This window comes from Octopus sinensis, linkage group LG16, assembly GCF_006345805.1.
Source record: "Octopus sinensis linkage group LG16, ASM634580v1, whole genome shotgun sequence".
NCBI classification, from domain to species: Eukaryota; Metazoa; Mollusca; class Cephalopoda; order Octopoda; family Octopodidae; genus Octopus; species Octopus sinensis.
In genome coordinates, this window is record NC_043012.1 from 39,172,015 (window position 1) to 39,186,053 (window position 14,039).

At 33.4% G+C, this 14,039-nt stretch overlaps 1 protein-coding gene across 1 annotated transcript; it reads left to right on the top strand.

The window, feature by feature from the left end:
• Window positions 1-3,830: 3,830 nt before the first annotated feature.
• On the top strand, window positions 3,831-13,239 carry LOC115220310 (protein phosphatase 1 regulatory subunit 12A-like). Its single transcript, XM_029790414.2, is given in 3 exon segments — window positions 3,831-3,966; window positions 3,968-4,732; window positions 13,134-13,239. Coding segments are annotated over 3 exon segments (1,002 nt in total). The 5' UTR covers window positions 3,831-3,835.
• The last annotated feature ends 800 nt before the right edge of the window (window positions 13,240-14,039 follow it).

Genomic DNA, 14,039 nt, shown 5'->3' on the forward strand with positions numbered 1-14,039 from the left:
AGACCTAGTTGCTTAGGCGATTATCATACACAACCGAACTGTGCCGGGATTTTGGGGGGTTTGTTGGGGGATTGGAGCGAAAATAACTAACAACCACGTCGTGCCTTCATCTCTACCGTCATTACATTTGCTCTCGTCTTATTCCAACTTCAAATTGTGCTGATCCTTGGAATATAATACCTGAGACTGTCTTATATACGATAGGTATTATCGCAACATCATTGGACATAGGACTTAAAGGCAGGAAAAGATGGGGAGAGAAAGATAATTCTGATATTCATCGAGACAAAAAATTGAATCAGATCAAGTATGTACCATCATTATCGCAGTAAGTATGGAAGTAAAGAGGAACGGTGAGATAGAAAGGAAGTGACAGAGATTGATATGTGTGTGTAAGTGTGTGTGAGTGAGTGTGTGAGTGTTTGAATGTGTGTATGCGTGCGTGTTTGTGCGTATATATATACATATATATATATATACATATGTGTGTTGATATATATATATACACACACATACAGACATACACACATAGATGAAGATTTAATACAAAAGAACATTGTTAGGAAATACAGCTTCCTTCCAAAACCTTGATAACTTATCTCGTCATTAGATTAACTCACAATTTTTTCATTTTATTTTTCATTTTATTTACTTTCCTTTAACATATTTTTTTCTTTATCTTTCCATTCCTTTATTGTCTGTTTCTTTTGATTTTTCCTTTTTTTATACATCATTCTGTCTTTGCCAAATATTTCCCCTTCTTTTTAGTTTCTTTTCCAAAGTATCACCACACGAGAGCTGTGTGTGTATGTAGGAATATTAGTAAGTATGTATGTATGTATGTTTGTATGTATGTAAGTACTATGTATGACTTTATATGTGCGTGTATATATGCATTTACGTGTACCAATAATTGTTGTCTACCTAACCCTCTCTCACTCACACTCTCTCTTTCATAACACCTGTACATCCCACACACACGTATATAAATATCTGTACACATAGTTACATATACCTTTATTGTTAAGTCATACCTCTATCCTTAAATTATACCATTCATCCTGTTCTGAATATAATCTATTTATCCCTGTCTGTTCCTCTACCAATCTATCTATCTGTTAATCAGTCTGTCTATCTGCCTAGGTATATATGAATGTATGTATGTATGTATGTATGTATGTATGTATGTATGTATGTATGTATATATATATATATATATATATATATATATATATGTATATATATATGATATATATATGTATGTATGTATGTTATGTATGTATGTATGTTATGTATGTATGTATTTATGTATATGTATATATCTGCTGTCTGTCTATGTATATATATCCATCTATCTCTCTATCCATCAATTCATCACGCACATACACACACGGACTCATACCTACACAAACACACACATACTTCGATGCACACCTACGCACCCATACGCACGCACATACACACACATACATGTATGTATATGTATATTATATTAAGCCCGATAGTTGTCTCCGTACACATACATGCAGAGGAACACGCAGACATACACACACACGTATATACACAACGGAATATCTATTTATCACTCTCTGCCGCCTCTCTCGCCCTCTCTTTCTCTCTGCCTCTTTCTTTCTCTCTCTCTCTCTCCTCCCCCCATCCATCTAGCATCTCTGTTCTTAATTGTGCCTATATACCTGTCTTTTGTTCACCGATTCACAGACACATAACGCTTCCTTCCATGACATTCAAGGAATATTTCCCTTAATCTCTATCATTAATCCATCTATCCCTTGTCAAATATTCATCCATTTACATACATCTACTCGGAGTTAGCGTTTTTTGTTTGTATATTAATTTTTGTTTTGTTTTGTTTCCTTAGTCTTTCTTACGCTTTCTTTTCAAATCCAGATTATCTTCTTCGGCTTAATTCTACGATTTCAACTCTCAATATATTTTGACTTTAGCTTAAACCTTTTTCTTGGAAAGTTAATAATAATAATAATAATAATAATAATAATAATAATAATAATAATAATAATAATAATAATAATAATAATAATAATGATAATAATAATTCCCTGATGCAGTACCAGGCACTGGCTCACATGGCCTCTGTACCATGTCCTGACATGGTACAAAAGATGGACTACAGCAAATAGTCTGCTCAATACCACAGATCTGCCTGTCAGTTGTTTGACCGTAAACAGTTGAATATGTCACTTAGTGGCTGATGATATGTGTATCTCTGATTGGGGGAGCATCATAGCCATGTGTTAAGAAGAATTCTATGGGGTTTTAATAGTTCATCTCCAGAAACGGTGGTGTTTTATTCAACATCCTTAAAACAACTCATATTCAAGGACCTTTTTACATCAGGCAAACGTCACCTTCACTAACAATAATCGATATGGTTAAATTTGTAAGCCACTAAATCATAAATATTACGGCATAGTTGAGTACACAGAAGTTCGAAGTCTTCCTTTCATCTCTTCTCACACCTGACCTCCGACGAGCAGACACCACTGAATATATATATCAGTGGCGACTCCGGGTACAAACTTTAGTAACTGGAACATGTATATTCAAGCTGATTTAATTTCTGCCAACACTGACTTCAAGTGTGGAATTGTAGCCAATAACTTGTGCTTCTTTTAGTCAGTGCGGTTGCAGTTTATCTATTTTCGTTCAGTGTCTGGCGGTCGTCTTAGAGGTGCCCTGTGTCAAAATATATCATTCGTAGCAGATGTTCTCTCGACATCGTTCACACGCGCCAGACTCAGGCTCAGAACTTACAGCCCGAGTTGTTAATTATAATCGTAACAATTAAAAGTAAGCAAAATTTAATGTTTTCTTGAAACAATTAATTTCCATAGAGATTAGGATGTAAATTCCAATCTATAAAATGTTTCCGTCCATAATATTCTTAAAGAAACGAAAAATTATCCAGCAACCCGGTCTAATACGAACGAGCTTGGTAGGTTTAAAAGGCTAACTGGCCTCTCTTCTCAAGAGTACAGGCAACAGTCAGATCGCTGTTATGCACTCCGCTGTTGTTATTTGATTGCGATTATTCTGTGCGTCTGTGTGTAAAATCTGTTGCGTTTTCCAGTGTTGCTTTATTTTCACTCTTAAGTTAGAAATGGAGAAAGATATAGTGCTAGATATGAACATTGAGCCGTTTGGGGCTACAGATATTGAGGTAAGACGTGAAATTCTTCGAGCTGGTATGCAAAATCTGTCATAAGCTCGAGTGACGTTGCTGACCTGGAGTCACCTCTGACGGCAATTTTCTTTGCTCCCTTCGCCGTCCACAGAAATAGCGTTCGTAATACTTTTTTTCGTTCGGCTTAACAGCCCTTCTTGTCTTGTTATTTGCCTTGTCCTGTCTTTTACTGCTTATTTTGTACTGTCGTTACTGTCCTGTTTTTGTTACCATTTTTACCCCTCTGCGAAAAGATCTCAAATTTTATTTGATTTGCTTTTCGCAGGAAGGAAAGTTTCTATCGAAGATACGTCTCGCCTTCACCTTCGAAACGTAGAGTAGATGAAACCATGGCGCCTGAAGAAGGGGTTTTTTCCTTGTGTTATTTGTCCTGTACTCTATTTTTTTTTTTGTGTTTAAGAAAAATGCCCAGTTCCTTGGGTTTGTGTCTATGTTTTCGTTTCTCATTGTGTTCGACGTTTTTTTGGTGTCCTGTACTCATATATGTGTGTATATATACATGTATGTATCTAGCTGTTCCCCCTCTCTCTCTCTTACACGTTCCCTGGACAGCTTCCGACGTGAACCGGCGAGATTTCGCAAGAGACTTAACATTATTTTGAGTTTGCTGCCATGGCGGATGATAATAAGGCAACTGCCTGTGCAAGAAGGAACCAACAATTGAAACGTTGGGCGGACTCTGATACAAATAGGGAATCGATTGGCGTTCGAGACCGACCTAAAAGAGTTAATTTTCAGGATGGTTGTCTTTTTAGCAGCGTGTTCTAGGGGAGATAAAGACGAAGTGATAAAACTGTTGGCTCGAGGAGCAGATATTAACACCGCCAATGTGGATGGGCTTACCGCTCTACACCAGGCATGTATTGATGACAAAATTGACATGGTGAAGTTTCTTGTTGATAATGGTGCTGATGTTGATGTCTGTGATAATGAAGGTTGGACACCTCTTCATGCTACAGCTTCATGTGGCTTTAATGACATTGCACAATATCTTATCAGCACCTGTGCCAATAAAGCTGCTGTTAACAATGATGGCGATCTTCCTCTTGATATATGTGAAGAAGCCAAAATGGAAAAGTTGCTTCAAGAAGAAATGAATCGCCAAGGTGTGGATGCTGAAGCAGCACGACTAGAAGAGGAAGAAATGATGCTTTCTGATGCTAACCAATGGTTAAATTCCGATTGTGTGACAGAGCGGCCTCATGCAAAAACAGGTGCTGTTGCTCTTCATGTAGCAGCAGCAAAGGGCTATATCAAAGTTATGCATTTATTAAACCAAGCAAAAGCTAATGTAAATATCAAAGACTCAGATAGTTGGACTCCTCTTCATGCAGCAGCTCACTGGGGCCAGGAAAGAGCTTGCAAAATATTAGCTGAAAATTTCTGTGATATGGACTCAAAAAACAATGCAGGGCAAACTGCCTTTGATGTTGCTGATACTGAACTTCTTTCTTTACTTGAAGAACTCAAAAAGAAACAAGCTAAGCTTAGAGATAAATATATGCATATGTTTTTTATTAATAATATATATATATATATATATTCTTCTTCTTCTTCTATCTTCTTTCTTCTCTTCTTCTTCTTCTTCTTCTTCTTCTTCTTCTTCTTCTTCTTCTTCTTCTTCTTCTTCTTCTTCTTCTTCTCCCCCCTCCTCTTCCTAACTTTATCACTAATACTTTTTAGTATAACACCTATGCAAATTATATAAACAAACCTTTCAATAGAAATATTTTCATGAATTGAACAGCAGGAACTGCTAGCCACCACAGACCAACGACAATCAAGGCAATCCCAAATTCTTCCTCCCCTTCTCCCCCTCCTCCTCCTTCTTCTTCCCTACCAAGAATTCACATGAACCTTAAACCCACAAGAGTAAACAAGAGAGACAGAGAAAGGCAGAAACAAGGAAAATGCCACTTATATTTGAACACTATACAAATATTCTTTTCAAATAACTTTTCTTTTAATTTTTCTAAATTGAATTTTTTCATTGTTACAGTTGAAAAGGTCTCAAATGACCGAAACCGGTACTGAAATGTTCCTTATAAAATTATTTTAGCATTTTCTGTCTTGACTTGTTTTTTCATATACATCAACTCGTGTGTCCCTTTTCATCCTTATACATACACACACACACACACACACACACATATATATATATACTAGGGTACTACAAAAGCATCTGCTTCGCTAAAAATAGAAGTCAAAATACTTCTAAGCCACAGAAGAATCACAGGATTAATACAGGCATGATAGGAAAGAATTCTTAGTGAATATTTTATTTTATGAATTTTACTCTATGGCTGTACGCTCACGGCCACCAACGATATTATTTTTCGAAATATTATCGTTCTTATACACACACACATATATACGTCCTCCTGTATAGCAGCTCGGTGAAAGAGGTAGGGAAAGTACTATACGTAAAAAAATGCTGGTGTCGATTTCTTCAACTTGAATGCAGTGCCCTATAACGGCCGCGCTCCAGTGACTGAAGCATGTGTAAGATATGTGTGTGTGTGTGTGTGTGTGTGTGTGTGTATAAATTTATGTACAGTAATCCCTCAACTGTCACGGGTGTTACGTTCCAAAATAGGTGAAAATCCGCGAAGTGGAAGCAATACTGTACTGTAAATTTTTTCGTCTTATTTTTATATTTTTAGGCGTGAAAATGCTTATTTTATCACAAAAATAATTAAATTCTAAAAAAAATCTAAATACCAATTAGCCGCAAAAACCCGCGATATACTGACGTGTCCGCGATATAAATTTACATGCATATACTAGCCGGGAATATTTGATCGGTGATTACTGTATATATATATACATTTAATAGCATATCGAGCGTTACTTATCAGATGCTACATACCTTTGCTCTTAATGTGTTTCCTCGCATTCTTACAGCTTCCAAAGGATCCCGCCGGCATATAGATGACCGAGGGCACGTGACCATCACAGAACGGGACGCGATTTACTCGGAAGGTGACTCGTTTACCGCTGAATATACTGGAGCAACTTAGATGGAAGTGTTTTTGCTGTAGAACACAATGTATTGCTCGGTACTGGAATCGAAACCACGTCCTTGCGATCGTAAGTGAGAGAACACCTAGACCACTACGCGTCGCTCCTTCACTTAGAGCATAATATAACACAATATTATAATAATATACGTAATTTCAAACCTAGTATAGCATATAACAAATAATACATTATGTATCAAGCCAACATAAGAATTAGAGAAACAGTGTAGGAAAAAATGGAAAGAAAAACGTATTTGATTAATTAATTTTCTGGGTCTGACGGGCAATTTTCAAAGTAATTTCAATTTCTGATGAAGATTGGAATAGAAGTTACGGGAAATATTTTCGAAAACTTTTGAGAAATTGCCACATTGCTTGCTTTCAGTTTCCAATAGACGACTGGAGAGAAACTAATCAACATGGAGAAGAAATAACTTGTATATCATAAAATTATCATTTTCATTTGAAATCTATCCAGGCATTGAGTATTTGCAGAGAAATCGTTAAATGCGTACGAATATCCATCCAATACACGAAACACACCCAAGCATATGTGTGTGCGTGTGCGTGCATGTGTGTCTGTGTGATTGTAGAAACGTTTAGGTGTGCATTTCTTGTACTTCTTCATGGGTTTCGACCCGAAGGCTGCGACAATTCTGCGGCATGCCACCATCGTCAACTTTTCAATGGTTACACGTTTGGGGTTAGCTTTTCGTGAATGGAAGAGTTTTATAATCATGCGCTCGCTTCAGCTTCTCGCTGTGATGTAAGTTCATATGTACATATGTGCCTGTATATGTATGTGTGTATTTGTGTGTATAGGCTTGTGTGTGAAAGTATAAATATATATATAAGTATATATATTTGAATGTATATGTGTATATATATATATATGTATATACACACACACACACACACACACATATATATATATATACGTATAATTAATTATGTATATATATAAATATACATATAAGTTGTCTATCTTAGAATTGAAAGTCCAAAATTCTATTGTCTACGGAAATTAATTATTTGATGGTAAAAGTAACAATATAAAAGTATATATCTCTATATCTATAAGTATATATAGATATGTCTATATATATATGCATGCATACATACGTTCATATATATATATATATATATATATGTATCCATTTATACACACACAAACGTATATATATGTATACATATATATATATATGTACGTATGTATGTGTTTATGCATGTATGTATGTACATATACATCTCATATGTAAAATGGAAACAATCGAGAGTTAATCTTGGTTTGTAATAAATTCCTCATCAGTCTCTTTGTAATTTACCGATATTACACATCAAAGATGGAACCACAATTTGAATACACACACATGCATATATATGTGTGTATGCAGAAACACATATAAAAATGTGCATATATGTGTGTAGATGTACATAGGCATACACACAGACGCACACACTCGCAAGCACACGCATATTTCGCAGACATATACCCATATGTGTGTGCGTATATATGTGAACACACGCACAAGTCTAATAAATTATTGCTTATTTTTGTCTCTCTGTGTCTCGTTCTTCCGTTTTCTGATATTCTGCGACACAGGACATTATGTAATTAGGACACACAGACACACACATTAATGTATCCATTTAAATATACACATATATGTGCCCGTGAGTGTTGCAGTATGTGACTGTGTGTGCGCGCGTGCATGTGTGTGTAGATGTGTTAGTATTTCTTGTATTTCCTTTATGCGTTTCTGCCTGAAGGCAGTGACCATGCTGGGGCACACCACTATCGTGAATTTCTCATTTATAACATTTGTAATAAATATTGTTCCTATTATGTTATGTTAAACTGTCGTAAGTCCAAATTTGGCTAAATGCATTTTTTTCCAGAATTATTTTTGATTGCAATAGCCAATTCTTTTGGTCAAACTATCTTATCTCCATTTTCTTCAGATGCCAAGACATCAAATATTGTCAACATGTAGTACAACAGTTTTGCTTTGGAATGATTAAACTATTGTTTCTTTTTGCGAAAAAATAAAAAAGACTTGGACATACGGCACTTTTGCATATTAGCAACGATGCATCTAAGTGAGTCTGCGTGCATGTCTGTTTGCATATGTACGCATGTGGGTGTATGTTGACAAATGGTTGGATTTTGAGGGGTTCTGTTATGTTCTTAAGTTTGTGGTTTCGAATCCTGCACCTACCGATATATATTGTTCCTGAGCAAACCACTATATTTAATATTCCTTCGGTCCACTCAGTTAGTGAAAACCAGTGATCCTAACGCTGATCGGGGGCGGGGGCAGAAGACTAAATACGTCACAGAATCCTGGAAACGGGCCTAATGAGCATACGTATGGATATAATTGGTGGTATAATTACATCTGTTTGGTACAGAGGGGCACGCGTGTGCTTGTGTTTATGTATACTTACATATATATACGTATATATATATATATATATATATATATATATATATATTATATATATAATATATATATATATATATATATATACATATATGTACATAACTATAAATACATATTTATATATATACAAATATATATATACATACATACACACACATGATAGATCGTTAGCCACTACACAAATTTTTTTCTCTCCTTGTTTTCTGTGTCCCTTTCTGTAGAAGAGCGGAGGCTCGAAACGTAAAAGACTTTTTTCTATTCATGAGCGTTATACTAATACATCTGTTTGTTTTGTACACCACCTGTCTTCGTCTTTTGTTGTTTTTTTCGTAAACTCTCCCCATATATATATATATATATATATATATATATATATGTATATAAAATATAAAATTAATTAAGGGTAGAAATTGATATTTATCAATTAAAACCAGTAGTCTAGCATATTAAAAAAGAATCCGAAGATTAAAATATTTATATATACCAATAAGGACTGAACGCGAAAAGTGGACAGTCAACATGCTAGATATAGACGTCAAATCACCATTCTCCACAAAAGATTATGTTCTCAAATCTTTTGTGCAGAGTTTGGTTTGAGAACATAATCTTTTGTGGAGAATGGCGATTTGACGTCTATATCTAGCATGTTGACTGTCCACTTTTCGTGTTCAGTCCTTAATTGGTATATATATATATATATATAATTTAAAGAAAACAGAAAATATACATACAATAATCACATTTTAATCGTAGTGCAGTCAATTAATATGTTATTACGTTTTGGCCTACGTTATGTTTCACTCAATTGTTATTCTCCAGATCTGCACCACTAAAGTACATTATGACGTTATAAAACATTCGCCACTTCTCGACATATTTCACTGCTATATTTTCCCTTCTCTCGAAAGGAGAATTTCTTACGACTGAATCGACTATACTTTGAATACTGGCCAAAATGTGCGTGTGTATGTATGTATATATATATAATATATATATTATATATATTATATATATATATATATATATATATATATACACATACTACATATATGTGTATATATATATATATATTTATGTATATATATATATATAATATATATATATATATATATATATATTCAATTTTGGAGGAATAATCGCTAAACGGGTATTCTATTTCGGATAATACAAAAATAACCTAATGAATATATCTGACAGTTAACTCATGGCATCAGTTTGCACATCACGAATAATACTTAAAAGATATAACCAAAATTACCAGCTTGTTATATAATATACTTCATTAATAATATCATACTTTAGTTAATACTTATATTTATTAAATATGAAGGAACTACACTTGTTTCAGTATTGCAAGATTACAATATATATACATATACATAAATATATACCTATATATATATACATATATAAATACATATATATATGTATGTATATATATATATTATATATATATATATTAATATATATATATATATATATATATATATATATGTATGTACAGTATATCAGATTATGACACTTTTTATAAACATGCCCCATATTATAAAAAAGCTTTAAAAGAAGTAGAATACAACTGTAATATATATTTTTTTAATTATTATGAACACGATAATAATAATAATAATAATAGTAATAGTAATAGTAATACTATAAGTATTCCTAATAAAACTAATAATAATTCTAACAGTAAAAATATGATTAATAATAATAATTAAAGACAATATAACAAACTAAATAAAGATAAAAACAATATACTTGTTAATAATGTTTACAATAATAATAGTAATCATTATAATGAGAATATGAGCAATAGTAAGAAACATAGTAAAGTATACATAAAGAGATGTAATATAACTAAGAATAACAATTTAATACCGATGATGTCTACTAATAAGGATATTATAAAAACATAAAAAAAGGATATTATATGGTTAATTATTCCGTATGGGGATCAAGTTATGACTAATATTATTAAGGAGATACTTAAGATAGTAAAAATTGTTTTTAAAAAGGACAATATATTTTCCAATAAAACCATAAGAGTGAGATACTCAACACCGAGAAATGCAGGCAATATGATTTCCTCTATAAATAAGAAATTAAATAATTATTACAATAGCATAATAAGTAATAGCTCTAGCCATAATATGGCCGATAGTGACAGAAGACTTAATCAACGTGCAGAAAAATGTTCGTGTCGTGATAAGACTAAATGTAATATAAATAACGTAATTTATAAATGTATAGTTAACTCTAAGAACAATAATAATAAAATTATATATAAGGCTTATATTGGATCAACAGCTATTTAAATAAGTCTACAGGCTTTAGTAAATATATATGGGAATTAAAATCTAGAAAAAGAGAGTACACACTTAATTGGAGTATTATAGGTAGAGACCAATCCTATAATAGTTATAGATAGATATATAAATATACGATAAATAAGACACCAAAGTACGATATATAGATGCATATAACGCTGAAGGGTTTCACCTAATTGATTTGGAAATTATTTTTCCCAATATATATATATATATATATATATATATGAGACAAGGAGAAAAATTTAGACGAAAGCAGTTTAAAGGGGAAACGAGACAAAAACCTAACGGACGGAGAATTTAGACAAATACATGATACACGGAATATGCGCAACTGAGTTTTCCTCGTCAGTCAATGACCCAAAATATCATAGTGGTTTCGCACCATTACCATTGAGACAACTCAATTTTAGAGTCGACAGTGCTGTTATTAATGTACCGAGAAAAAGATAGCGAATGTATACTTAGAGGGAAACAAACAAGGCATTATGGAAACACAACACCCAGAGAACTATGCATATATAACAACACGAAGCCTTACATCTATATACAGTGGAAGAAAAAGTAGTAATAATACATATACCACACAAACAAAAGAAAGAACTTTGCAGCTATCGAAGGCAAACATGAAAAGGCGGTATTTTGTCAGTATTTTGAATGATGTATTCATTCTCTCTATAGCTTCAATATAAAGACATCATTCAAAATACGGCTAAAATGCCGCCTGGATTTTCCTGGGATTTTAACTAAGGACCCCTACCTTCCTGGAACTACCGACCAACATTCATTAAATCCGCCTGTATTCTTCTACCAACCTTTACTCTTTATTTTTGTATTTATCCTTTAATATATTTTATTCCCTATAAACTGTGAATCTATTTTATTCTTGTAAATTGTAAATTTTCCATGTCTAAAATATCCATAGCTTGTCTCTGATGATGGAATACCCAGTGCTGGAGATACTAGCCTAACGCTTGCGCTATCCCAGAACCAACTGCAAGACTTCAAATTCACCTTACCCTAATTAAATTATTCTAAATGACTTGAGATACTCATTCTGCCTTGGTTTTGTTTTTACCTCTATCATAATATAAACCTGCTATAACGGAACCCTAATATGGAACCTTAGATCCAGCCTCAGCTGGGAACTTGGAACCTAACGGACTATCAACGATACCACTTACCCAGCGTACCTAGACGTTTAGATCACAAGGGAAATAAACCCCTAATTTCTATATATACACATACACATACACACACACATATATATATATATCACATGCTCACGATTACTGTTATTATACATCACCGATTACAATGCGTTTTGCATTGTTTCAGCTTTCAGACGCCGCTACCCCGCTGGCTACTTATATATATATATATATAAGTTTGTATTTCTAAAACACGATATATTTTATATTAATATCTACTTACATTTCTACCTTCGTGCTTTCTTGTTTTAGCCAGATGCTGTGGGCAAGCTGGAGCAGTGCCATTGATATATGTATAAAGAATTGATATATTTACACGCGTGTGTGTGTATGTGTGTGTGTGTGTAAGACCGAGTATGTCTATGTTTTAATGAATATGTAAGTGCGTATATACATTCATATGTATACATATATATATATATAAATATATATATATCTATATATATATATATATATTTGTATGTATGTATGTATGTATATGTGCATGCATGTTTGTGTATATATATATAAATATAAGTATATATATATATATATATTTATATACACACACCCAGACGCATAGGCACATACACATAGATATATATATAGATAGATAGATAGATAGATAGATAGATAGATAGATAGATAGATAGATAGATAGATAGATAGATAGATAGAAGTAGTTTTGGCTTCGTGTTTATGCAATACATAATATCTATTGTTCATATTAAGAGTTGGTGATGTGTAACAATACCGTTTAGACTTGACGTTTTATCTTTCCAGTGTATATAATGTCTGCGATTTCTATTTAGTTTCTATGGTGTTCTTATAATATGATACCAGTCATTCATTGAGGGTGGATGATAAAACAAGCTTTGCTTTCCTTCTAAACTTTTAGTCAGATAACTATGTTTTTTTTATGTTTTTAGGATCAGTGTAAGTCTTAAAGAATTCTCTTCAATTTATTTTGTTTCCCGTTTTACGTCGAACACGAATCTAACATCAGAGGAAGCATGTGTATCAGGAATATATTGAGATTGATATACTACATCTGAAATATGTTTTATGGCGAGTAGTGAGCTCGTTAAATTGTGGGTGCGACGAACAAATTACCTTGCAGTAATTCTCACAGGTTAAAGGAAATATCTGCTAGTGGTTTGTGTTGATGGCATTTACTAAGCATACATCTTGATATTTCTATTGTTCTGACGAAACAATTATTAAAGTGGCGAGCTGGTATTAGAAGCGTAAGCACACCGGAGGAAATTTCCAACGGTAATTCGTCCGGCTTAACTTTTCTGAGTTCGAATTCCGCCCGAAGTTGCCTTTGCCTTTCATCGTTTCGGGGTCGATAAAATAGGTACCAGTTGAGCTCTGGGATCCATGTAGTCGACTTACCTCTTCCCCAGAATTACTGGTCTTGCGAAAAAAATTTGAAATTATTGTGTTATTCTTCATTCAATTTTCTTTATTTCTTGCTAAGTGCCTAACCGACACCTAGAGCAAAGAAATTCACTGTATACATTGCTAAGCTAATACAGTGAACACACCAGATTGTTCCTTTACGGAAGTCAAGTTATGTTATAGAAAAAAGAGGGAAGAAAGAAAAAGGAAAGAAGGAAAATAAGGATAAAAACAAAGAAAATAAAATGGAAGAAGGAAAGACAATTCACATCGATAATACTCTTCCCAATGCGTGTGACGAACCAGTTAAAACAATTGTGTGCATTTCTCGCATGGATGGTAAACCAGGGATCATTTTCCAATAATTCTCAGTTGCTTTTTTGATTAATCCAAGTGATCCTGTAATCATTGGCATTGCCACCGTCTTGAGG